The sequence below is a fragment of the Montipora capricornis genome, chromosome 13 (genome assembly GCF_036669925.1).
Source record: "Montipora capricornis isolate CH-2021 chromosome 13, ASM3666992v2, whole genome shotgun sequence".
Lineage (NCBI taxonomy): Eukaryota > Metazoa > Cnidaria > Anthozoa > Scleractinia > Acroporidae > Montipora > Montipora capricornis.
Genome location: NC_090895.1, coordinates 36,352,442 through 36,364,941, shown reverse-complemented (window position 1 = coordinate 36,364,941; position 12,500 = coordinate 36,352,442). Strand labels below are relative to the sequence as shown.

At 38.3% G+C, this 12,500-nt stretch overlaps 1 protein-coding gene across 1 annotated transcript in view; it reads left to right on the top strand.

Annotated features, from left to right (window-relative positions):
- The window catches only part of LOC138030792 (uncharacterized), a 94,998-nt gene that overhangs the window by 12,572 nt on the left and 69,926 nt on the right, over positions 1-12,500 (top strand). The window contains 12 exon segments of the mRNA XM_068878665.1: positions 2,055-2,418; positions 2,702-2,770; positions 3,417-3,536; positions 4,703-4,870; positions 5,279-5,382; positions 5,478-5,556; positions 8,474-8,755; positions 9,740-9,978; positions 11,148-11,226; positions 11,737-11,880; positions 11,997-12,176; positions 12,456-12,500. The exon segment at positions 12,456-12,500 is cut by the window's right edge and continues 48 nt beyond it. Of these exon segments, the coding sequence (XP_068734766.1) occupies positions 2,055-2,418; positions 2,702-2,770; positions 3,417-3,536; positions 4,703-4,870; positions 5,279-5,382; positions 5,478-5,556; positions 8,474-8,755; positions 9,740-9,978; positions 11,148-11,226; positions 11,737-11,880; positions 11,997-12,176; positions 12,456-12,500 (1,873 nt within the window).

The following is a 12,500-nucleotide window of genomic DNA, read 5'->3' as shown; positions in this document are numbered from 1 at the left end:
CAGAATACATGTATACTTGCAGTCATTATAGACAAGTTTTCATGATTCCTTGGACTTAAGATAAGTATTGTTTTTAGGCTAAGGTGAAGGATCATTGTCACTTTTAAATACTTTTCAATTTAGTTGTTGTAACCTTAGACTTGGTTGGATAGTGTTCTATGAAAAATGAATAACTGATGGAAATACAAAAACCTAACTGGTTTACAACTTGTCACCGATCACAAGTACATGATAATTAGACATCCCTCTATTATATAGCGGTGCTGCTGACTGGTGTAAAAGCATGTACAGGGTGTTACTAGTTTCATGGCTTGACTGGTGTTATTGGTTTCATGGTTTTAAAGGTTTTGCAGGTTTCACAGGTTTCGTGGTTTCAATGGTTTTGCGGGTTTTATGGTTGCAATTCGTTTACAGGTTTCCTTCTCTCAATGATTTCCCAGGCTTTAATGGTTTCACATGTTTCACGGTTTCAGTGGTTTCTTATGGTCTCAATGTTTATTACATAGCAAGTTTCATGGTTTCAATGGTTTTGCAGGTTTCATGGTTTCTAATTAGGTTTCACAGGTTTCATGGATTTCATTGTTTCGTGGGTTTCATGATTTCAGTGGTTTCACAGGTTTCGTGGTTTGAATGGTTTGATGGGTGTCATGGTTTCACGGCTTTCTTGCAGGGTAGCTGCAAACTATCATGGTCTCTCGAGGGGAGGTAATATGAGTAGAATTCTGGTAAAATCATCATTGGTTGGTTGAATGGAAGCGTATGAGAAACATATAAGAAAATAGAAGTGTGCTGGTTCCATTGTCTTCAAAGTATCCATGGTCAGAGGTGGATTGAAGAGACCTAACAAGGATGAAGAATAAGTAACAGCTTGTGTATAAAAATGAGGATATTCAGAAGGTTGTAAACACCGCACCTTTTAAGAACACTTTTATCGCATACATTGGGCACGTATGCCAAACTGGAGACATTATCAAGTTGACAATACAAGATGCTTCTCTAATCCCTCCTCCCCTAGTGCAGGTCCTCCCCCTTTTTATCCTTTGTTATCCCTAATTGGTGGCGTTTTCATTGCCCTTGTCTTTACTGGGCCAACCTTGTGTCTAAAAGAAACATTTGAGATGTACAAGTTAATAAAAGTGGCTATGGGCTTTGCCCTTAGCCATTTTAGTCCAAACTTGACTATTTGATTCCTGCACAGTAAACAGAGCTCAGGCAAGCCAGCACCCTAACATTGTGTACTTTGAGATCAGGGAGGAAAGGCATAAAAGCTTTTATTTGCCAGACCCACACAAAGGTATTATCGCAATGCCTGGATAAAGATATCAGAGTTGTTACAGATGCCAACAGATCAAGTGAAGAGGATGACACCGTTGAAGGGACAGTTCGCCAAGTTAGTGCAGACTAACTTGCTTCTGACGCTTCAATGAAGATAATGGAGGAATATTAATGTATGTAACGTTTGTTGTCATGGTGTCACTGGTTTTTTGGGTTTCACGTTTCAAGGTTTCACTGGTTTCTTGGGTTTCATGGTTTTCGTTTGTTTGTTTCACTGGTTTCGTGGGTGTTATGACAAACCATAAAGTCATGTACAGTTAGTCTGTACATGCTTTTCCATCCATCAGCGACACTACTATATAATAGAGGGTTGTCTAAGTTGCATAAATTTGTGATCTTTAACACCAAGTTGTAAACCCTAATTGCATAACAAGTTATTATAGAAAATAGATCAGGTAACATTTTAAGAGCTCACAATGACGGTGACTAAACAGATTGCTGAGTTTTAAGTGTCTAGTCTTCTAGTGCTGGAGCACTAATTTGGAACACTGTAAACTGAAATCACCATTTAGTGCAAATCAAGTCAAGTGTTGGTTTTTGAAGAGAGGGGAAAACCAGAGTACCCAGAGAAAAACCTCTCGGTGTAGTTTAGTTATCCAAGGGAGCAGTCTTATCGTATGTGCTAAATCAGTCAGTGATTCCTCTCTGAGACCAAAAAACAACTGGGAGTTCTTTTTGTTTAAGGATTTCTAACATTTTATCTTGGGCATTTGTCTTAGTATGGATAGTGGAGGAATTGTGTGGCATAGCAAACTTTACAATGACAGCCTAACACCCAAAACAAACAAAATCTTCCACCAAAGCAGTGGCTTCAGTGACAGCAGTGCAGGTAGCATTGATACCTTGGAGCTTTGGACAGACTCAGCATGGCCTGCAAGAAACAGTGCCTGCTTTGCATCACTGAACAGCTTCATGGAGAGATGCAATGATGTACTTGAGCTAGTGCAGACTACACAGCACTTTGAGATGCTAACATGCACTGCTGATATTGGTGGGGCTGGAGGTAACAGCTTGGATAGTCAAGTCAAGGAGATACATGGAAAATTTCTGGAGGCTGTCAGGTCTTTCCAGCAGATGCCCAACGTAAGAAAACTTGCAGTTAATTCTATTGTTTACACTTGTAAGGTTAGGCTAATTACTTAGACCATGCATTATTTAAACTTGCAAGCACAAAAATTCCAGTACTTTTATTGAGGGTGTTATATACTATGCTTTAAATTCTGACTGTTTCATATTCTTGGTTTTTTTGATGTAGAGTAATATTATTTCTGCATGTGGTTTTGGTCATATGGCATTCAAAATAAAAACATCTCCTACACAATAATTGTATATTAAATTCACTTAAAATCTTTCCTTTTTCGACCAGGATGTATTAAATGCAAATGAAACCCAGGAATTTGAGAGAGAGTTTTTTGCTTTTCGTTCTGTTACAAGGGTAAGTGCAATGGGAATCGGTGAGAGTATTTTTGCTGTAACTATAAATGTCTAAACTTCCTGTGTTTTTGTTAAGTGCTACATTGTATAATAACAATAACAACAATGAATATTACAACAACAACAACAATATTACTTTATTAATATGTTTTTGGTAACCGAGTAGTTTTCATTGTGGGCGTCCCTGTGCATACACTGAAAGGTGAGTGGCACATGAGCCCCTGGTGCTCACATTGCTGGGGATTATCTTGGTCAACCCTGGACAGGATACCAGTCCATCACAGTGTTAACCTCAGAAATATGCCACCAGAATTCAGTTGTACACATTGGTAGAGAAAAATAGTTTGGAGTAAAGTTTAAGTTACTTTTCCAAGGAAACAAATAGGTGACAGAACCCGGCCTGGAACCAAATGGCGTAATGGTCGGGAGATGGTGCACTGATCAATACACCACGGTGACCATATCTTCTGGCACTAGTGGGAGGCACACCAGTTGGCTATGTACAAGTGCAGACAAAGAGTTAACCATAAAAATAACCCAGAAAGAAAAAAACTCCAGTTGCGAGGGCAGGACTTGAATTCATGAGCACAGTTTTTTTATTAAACCATGTTTTTATAATCCTGCTAATTGCAAATGCCTTGTTTTAGGATCTAGAGCACAATTTAGCCGATGTAATGAAGCAAAGCTTCAAGCAGTGCTGGGACACCAGAGCCAAATTAAGATTGCTTGAAGTGTTTGAAGGAATCAGTGGTCGTGAACTTGTTCAGGTGAAAAATTGTTGGTTATTTGCACTCAACTTTAAAACCTGAGACAGAGAAGTAAGTGATGGTTGTTTTACACTTTCAACAAACTGCACTATTCCGAAGGATTGAATCTAATCAAATGTTTCACCTAATGGCAATGTTATGGTACCAAATGAAACACCAATAATTGCTTAACAAGATGCACTCACTGATGTGAGGTTATAGCTTACCATGTCAAAAAAAAAAGCCATCGAAAAGTGTCCTATATTTTGTCTTTAAACACGTGTATCTCAAAAACAAACTCAGTTACCTCCATTTTTATTGCTGAAAAGTGATAAGCAGGCTAAGATGAAACTCTGCAGAGTTATAACAAATTCTCTGGGGTGGATCGAGTTGGCTATAATAATGCTATGAATCACACACGACTGTGTTAGCTGTGAAAGAGGAGAAAGATGAAAGGAACCTATACATGCCCTACTGTTATACAGCTGAATTTTTTTCCCCAACAGTGCACACTCTCATTGGTTACTTCAAGGTCACATGACATCTAACAATAAAACTGTTTCCCGCCAAAAGTCTCTGAGCGGGCAACAGTGCAAAATCTATGACGTCAGACGGTAACAGTGCACTATTACCTGCGAATCTTAACCAACAACCGCCGTTGTTGCCACTGTACGTTTTTCTTTTTGTGCTATATAACAAATCACTTAATGACTGGTCCCTAGGGAAACAGTTCATTTTGTTTCCCTCAAATCTCAATGTTTCCCTCGGCTGCATTGGAGGTGTGGTGGCCTCATGGTTAGAGTGCTCGACTCTGGATCGAGTGGTCTGGGTTCGGGTCCTGGCCAGGGACATTGTGTTGTGTTCTTGGGCAAGACACTAGAAATAGAAATACTCCTAGTCGCGTCATGCTACAAGAAACCAGAGATAAGCGCCGGCCTGATGGGCCTTCTGGCTCGTAACAGAGACTTTACCTTATTACCTCAGCTGCGCCTTGGGGAAACATTGAGATTCTCTGGAAACAAAATGAACTGTTTCCCTCGGGACCAGTCAATTGTTGAATGTTATATACTGCATATAACTAAATTGTTTCTTTGTTTCTAACTTGATAAAACTGTATTTAGCATTAGTGTAGGTGTACATCAAGATATCAAGTCTTTTAGTTCATTTCATTCTGTGCTCTTTCTCAGAACAATCTACGAGAGACATTTTCCACTCTGGTACATGGCTTTACTAACGAGTTACTGGAAATGAGGGCATTTTTTGAAGCGCATGTGGATTCTCCTCCAGCTTATCCACATCTTCCTCCAGTTGCTAACAAGTTACTCTGGTTACGTGGATTCAAAATACACATTCAGGTAACCAGTCAAGATCCATTTTGCGATTTGCTCCGTTCAAGTAGTGAAATTTGTTATCTCTACATGAAAATTAGGAAGAATCATTTTCAAATTGGTTTCAATGAAGTAAACTATTATACTTACAGACACAATAGAGATGTTCAAGTTCAGTTCAGTTTTAAGCATGAACAAAATGTACTGCTTCTGTTTCCAAGGTTTTTTTCCTAGCTCTTAAGCATTATCACTACCTACTTAAACTTAAAAATTGGGGTTTGGCCTTTGGTTTCAATCGGACCACAAACCATCAAGCAGCAGCTGACCATCCCAGAGTTGATAATTCCTTGATAGTCTTTTGCAGAACATATCATATAATTAGCACTTTTGCCATTATTTAAGCTTTTTTCGCTTTTTTCTTGTGTTTTCCTGCAGGAGCCTATGTCACGATTGAATCGTGTGTCACCAGCTTCTCTTAAAGGCGATGATGGATGGCGTTTAAGGGATGCTTATTCAGATCTTATCAAGGACATAGAAAAGTATTTATATTATTTTAAAAGGGACATGACTTTGTACATTTATGTGTGTAATATTGTGGCATGTTCTGAAAGAATTATTATTGATTTGTTTTCAGATGTGAAGCAGACACTGTTCGTCATTGGCAAAATGCAATGGAACCAGAGCTGAGGATCAAGTTGAAACAACCACTACTGGTTGGTACTTGTACATCTCTGTGGGAGGATCTTTGCCATTCACTCATTTTCTCCCCTCACATTTCTAGCATTTAGTAAATGTCACAGTGGTAATTGCTGTCAATAATAATTTATTCATCTTGTTTGCTGAGCACAATGTTATTATTTTAATAACTAAAACTACATGATAATTAGTACGATGTAGTTATGACAATGTGGATATCCTAGTTTATAACAATAAGCTCAATAATCTAATAACGAAAGGTTTTGAAAAACATTTTAGAATAAAAAGTAGCGACATAAAAACATGACTTTTTGGCGATGTCACCATTTCTCAAATGCAAATTATTGTAAATTAGGCAGCGTTATATATAGGATAGAGAGTGGGAAAATACATTACAATAAATGATTCGTGGAAAAACAAAAGAATGAACAAAATTAATAACTTTTCGTTATTAGAAGTTTGAAATGCGATAACAAGCTTGACTTGTTCAGACGACTTGAAAAGTTAAGCATAAAACAGATCAACTGAGATGGAACGATTGAATTTCTCCGCCTTTGCCAAAACTTTGGCCTGACTCCTACTTTCGCGAAGCTCAATGAAACGAAGATGAATGAAAATTACAGCAGACTGCATCACTGAAGAAACAGCTTAGTGAGGTTTACAGCAAAATCCAACAGAAATGCTCTTTTTTCCGTTACCTATGCATCTTGAAAACAATTGCCTTGCTACGCAGGAAACACTACCAGAGGATGTCTGACGATCACACGTCTAAAATCGCAAAGTTATTAAACAGAGATATTGATGTTGAAGAGCCCATTCAAAATATCTGATCTCATCACCTCACTTTCTTCGATAAACTCCTGTTTTGCCGAGGTTTGAAGTTTTCGATTCCCCAGCTTCGTATACCTGCCATGGATATACAAGTGGCTTTTGACAAGGCCTATTGGAAAATAGAACCAACGCTTCCTGACGACAAAAAGGATCTAGCCGCAGCGACGCTTCGCTCGATCGCGCTCAATCGATAGAAAAGGGCCCAAACCACCTAAAACGCTACTGAATCTATCAACAAACTCAAGAAACGGGATGACATAGTGATCACTAAACCGGACAAGGGTTCAGGCGTGGTTGTCATGGATTATATAAGTCCGATTATGTTCGTCTGCTTTGTAAAGCATTGGTCAACAACCAATCCAAATTCATGCCAGTCAGCTTAGAGAGACCCCCGACGAGAGGAAGACCTCCAAAATACTACCACCCTTTATTTATGAAAGAAAAGCACCTTGAATCGGTTTTCAGAAGAATTCTTCCCAAGGAAAGAGCAGATTTCGTCTGCAAGAAAGCCTCAAGACTAGTCAGCAACAGCTTACCCTTTGTAGGCATGGTAATCACTAAGACCGATAACCACATGAACACCTCTGTTTACAGAAAAAAGACCAACAAAGGGCTTCTACTCCATTATCAGAGCCATGTTGACAACAGATATAAACGATCACTAATAAGAACTATACTTGATCGCGCTAAACTCTTGTCATCCATTATCTAACAAAAAAAATTATGTTTCTGAAACTGAAATATCCTGCAATGATTCTACTTTTAAGAGATTTCACGCCCCCCTAGCCTGCGAACGCAGACATATTTCCGATGGTGGTGAGAGAAATGACCATCGGAAATATGTCTGCGTTGGCAGGCTAATGCCTCCCAAGACCAAACCAATCCCCTATTAAGCCAGTTGACAGCCCTGTACGAATAACCTTGCCTTTCAAAGATCAGAAATCCGCCGACTCTGTGTGTAGGCAACTAAGTGACCTTGGAAAGAAAATCGATCGTGTATTACAACCAATTTTCAGAAGAAGGAAAATCTCTGAAGACTTCAAAGTTAAGGAAACAAAGCCCTCACTTGTAAACCAACAATGCATTCGTCTGATTCGAATTATATAGGCTACACCAGCCATCATCCCCACCTATGCATTGAGGAGCATAAATATTCTGTCATCGGTAAACACCTGAAGGACAAACACAACCAATGATCCAACAATCTTCACAAGCAATTTACCACCTTGAAGAAATGCAGAGGAAAGTTTGAGTGCCTTATTTATTTGATGTTTTTAATAAGGAAAAAGAGACTGACTCTGAACACTCAAAATGACTCTATTCCAGCGAAACTGTTTATTTTTAATTTAGATCATTCTTTTGTTTTCCCCCGCCTCATTTATTCTTATGTATTTTCCCAAACTCTGTCCTATATATAATGCTACCTAACTTACGATAATGTCGTCGCCAAAAGTTCATGTTTTTATTTCACTACTTTTTATTCTGGGCCTGGTTGTTGGAAAGACGATTAACTTAATCCAGGATTAGTGTGAACATTTGCTTATGTTTTCAACTTTTTGGTGAAAGTTTCTTTTTCGTATTTTTGTTTTTCGAGATTGGCTTTTTCTAATGTAAAGTTTTGGCAAATATCAGCACTGAACAGCATTTGGGAGTAGATAAATAAGCTCCTTGGTGAATTTTTAACCTGGGATTAACGTTAATCGGCTTTTGAACAACTGGGCCCTGAAGGCTCAATAATGCATGCATTTTGATTGGTTCTTACCTATTATCTATCGGAGGACAGATGCATTGTGGATGCCACCATCAAAAACTCTTAATTATTTACTATATAAAACAAATAGAGTCCATGTTGCTGTGTGTCTGTTCAGTAATTAATTCACAGATGACGTCAAATTGTGGTAAGAATATCAGTGACACACTGGGCTATTGCCTCATGTGCCACCTTTTTGTTCTTATGACATTTTGATGTCATTTGTTACTATTACTAAACATACACACAGCAACAAGGAATCTATTTGTTAAATTGCTGATAAAGTGAAATTTAAATGCCAGTAAAGTAATTGATTGATTAAGAAACTAATTTTCCAGTTTTGTTACTTTCAGATTGCAGAGCCTGAGAGTGACAACAGCAAGCCCACCTTACATGTGAACTTTGACCCTCAGCTAATGCTACTTTTGAGAGAAGTGCATTACTTAGGAGGAGAACCTTTCCTTGCTCGCCTTCCTGACCCCGCTCGCATCCTGCTACGGTCAACTGATGATGCACTTTTGAGATCCACTGCAACCAGGCTTGACACTATTGTGTCTCGCTACAATTTTGTAATGATGAACATGAAGGAATTCGAAAAACCTTTGTTTGAGAGGAAACTTGCTAAGATTGAAGAGGTAAAGGAGTGATAGTAATATGCCATGTTCCTGCCACTAAACTACTTGTATACAGTTGCCATGCATTTAAATTATCTGATTACACTATTGACTGTCCTGATCAATTGTCGAGACCACATGCCTCAGCAAATTGCCGCTATCTTTGTTTGCTGCAGGGAACATGTCTTGTCTCTTTCCCCAGATTGTGCATGCTATCACAAAGTAACACAGATGGCAGTAGTTCTTAGAGGCTTGCAACATGATCTCAACAATTCAAATCAAATCAAATCAAATTCGTTTATTTCTGCCTCTTACAGTTTAAAGACTGAATTACAGGCAGGGTCAGCAACTAATACATTAATTAGCACAAAGTGAAGACGTATTAAATATTACAATAATTATAAATATAAATATAATGTCTAAATAATGATCCCTCGCATACTAATTCCTCTAATGTGGGAGGTTATTAGCATACCTACAAGTAACGAATTGACTAAAACATTCGGTATTACATGGCTTAACTACTCTGGTGGTATTCCTTCTGAGATTATACTTATTATTGCTTATCTCTACTCTACTTGATAACAGCGAAAAAAGGGGGTTGGGAGGGGCATTTTTAGAAACAAATCTCTTACAAGTGGCGTCCCTTCGATCCAGTAGAGTGGTCAAGCCCGATATAGATACGGCTTGTTCATAAGGTGCGCTTGGTGCTAAGAATGCACTTGAGCAGGAAAACAGGGGACTATGAACTGACTAGTTAAATATTTTCATAGTCTTTGAGCAACTCTTGACTTTAATTTAGGTTGTCAGTATTTATACCCCCATTTCCCCCTGTTTTGTTAGGCCTCAGTGATATTCCTTGGGAAATTGATTTTTTGGCATTTAATGGGAAACTACTCAAATATACTGTCCAGTAGTTATTTCTGTTGGTGTAGGTTTTGTTTTGGTCTTTGTTCATTTATTGATGGATTGGATAAAATGCTGTACATACTTTGTGAATTTTAGCTTTTGGGTCAAGGACTGCATGTTTACACATGGAAAACAGTGGAATCAGCTGACTTTGTAGAGCATGCATCATATCTGGTTTGCGATGATCTGCACCACAACCTTGGTGTTATCCAGAGTAACTTTCGTGAAATCTGCAATATTGCTGCATCATGGTCAGAGAGTGGTCACTTGGATGTATTTAGCTTGCGAGATCCCAAAATGTCATTCTCGATGGACCAACTCCAGGACCAACACAGGTTATTTTATTTATTTTATTGGTCACATGAAAGGATTTACGATAAGGAAAAAAGGATGTGCAGAGAAAACAGGAAAGAAATAATAGCATTATTGTTAAAGGTTCAAAGAAGACCTCATTGTGAGGAAATCTCTCAAAGCTTAAAGGCTTATCATAGCTATAGCCCATGTCGTTAAGTTTGGACTTAAGAAATGGCCATGCAACTATTATTTTTTCTTCTATACTGCTGTACATAACACAGGTCAACAGTTAGAGATCATTGTTTTTTCCATTGGGCATAACAACCCTACTCAATTAGTTACTAATGCTGACACGAGACCTAAAAACAGTTGTCAGGCTCATTATAAGTCTTAACCCATTGACTCCTGGGGGTTCGCCATTGATGAGTAAAATCGTCTGGCGTTAGACAGAGTAAAATACTAAGTATAGCTTAGGCCGGTTTGGGGGTGAATGGGTTAATATAGAGAGGTGTTAGAGGGGTTTTATTGTTGGCAAGACTCACAACCTGTGTTTTCTACCTGCCATGTGCCAAAAATGTTCCAACTTGTCTGGATAGAACTGAACTCTCAATAGGAAACTTTCCTCTAAAATGAGCAAGTTCAGACTTTTAACTTAAATTGGTAATTGCTTAAAGCAGAACTGGATTGTGTATCACCAAAAGAACATGAAGTTTCAGCATCATTGTTACACCAAACAAAACATAATTATTCAAAAGTAATTTTTCCAGATTGTCTGAGAGTATATAATTGGCAGTGACCTAATGACAAAGCAGAAAAATTGGGGTTTTTTTACAAGTATATTTTATGATCTTGGCCATAACATCTCAATTTTACTTCTTTAATGCAAGTAATGTCAAATAAAATTATTGTTATTTTTTTTTAAATCCAGCAATAGGCTACCCAGGCACTTTTTAGAACACTTATTTAGTTGTCTTGCTTTTGCAATTTCATGCGTGTGGGACATTATGTGGGTCAAGAGTTGAGTGGAATATATCCCTTTCTTTGCAAAGCCCTAATCAAGCTCAGAATTTTTAAACAAACGGATCCAAAGGGACCTGTTTTATGTTGTCAGCCCTCCATTTTGCATCTGACTTGCACTTTCCAATGCCTTACAAGAGCTCGAAAGAATCTTCTAACAGCTGTGTCTTGAATTTTTGCCTTTTTATTCTAGCATGATACATGAAACCCACAAGCATGCAATCATAACAGGAGGACATAGAATTCATGCATTGCTTCAATCCACATTTGAGGTGAGAGCAAGTGGTGATTGACATTCACATTCCCAGAAAGCGATATTCTTAATATTTAAAAAAAGTGCCAAAACGTTGCCATGAAAATTCTCAGATTTTTTGGGATAAGGTGGAGACATCAGCGTTATTCAGGTGTGAAGGACCACACAAATTGTCTCTCTTTTATGAGTCTAAAGTGAAAAGGCTGGTAATGTCACTCAACAGTTTAAACTTGTTGCTTCAGTTGGGGACTTCACATGTCTGACTGCTTCCAAAATATCCATTGTCCTGGCAGAAAAGCTAATCTTGAATCAATTTCTTGACATTTTAATCCTTTAATGCCCGATGGGGGCCCCACTGACGAGTAAAATCGTCTGGCATTAGACAGAGTAAAATTTATATAAGTGGCCACTGGGAGTTAAAGGGCCAAAGCCTTCTTTGCTGCAAATATGGCTCTAAACTAAAATAGAAAAACCTCATAGACACCCTTGTGCTGCATCGTTAAGTTGATGTCTTGTGTTTGATTGGCAGGCAGCTCAGATTAGCCGCGCTTCCCCAGCATGGCAGAGCTATATCAGGCATGTCAGTGGAGCGGTTATGGAAGGATTAAAGAACTCTACTCATGCCTCATTACGATCTATGCTAAATCAAATTGTCTTCTCCAACATGTCACAGGTAAGTGATTTTTCAGAATTTTTGTTTTTGATGTTAAGTTTTACAAGAGCTGGTGTGGTGCTCATGAGTGAAGGAAGGAAATGGCTAAGGCAAGTATCTTTTTCTGAATTTAACAGGATCCTGAACTATTACCAATATTGGTAATTCGACTGGAGCTGACAGGATCTCAGGTGCTGTTTAATCCCTCTCTTGATGAAAATTCAGCATCATCCAGTGTGCAGGAAAATGTAGAGGGCTGGTTAAATGACTTTCTTGAACGTGGAGATGCTGTTAGGCCTTTGGATGAAGATTTGAAGGTAAACAAGAGGCTGTAGCCAAACATTCGGCAAATTTTTACCCAAATTTACATGAATTTACATTCGCGTATTTTTTAGTAACAGCAACAGTATCTAGATTAAGCATTCATTATTTTACATTAAAACAAAACAGCACCAACTTCCTTTTTTTCTGTGCTGGGAACGAGAGGGCAAATATTGGCCTTTTTCTCTGAACCATAAAAGTAGCCAATGCCTTTTTGTGGAGTTCATAAGGTACTAACTCAGTGTGATGAAAGACATTATTGTGCAATATTTCAGAGTTACAAAGAGGTTATTGCTGAAGATAATGATATTCAGGCACTG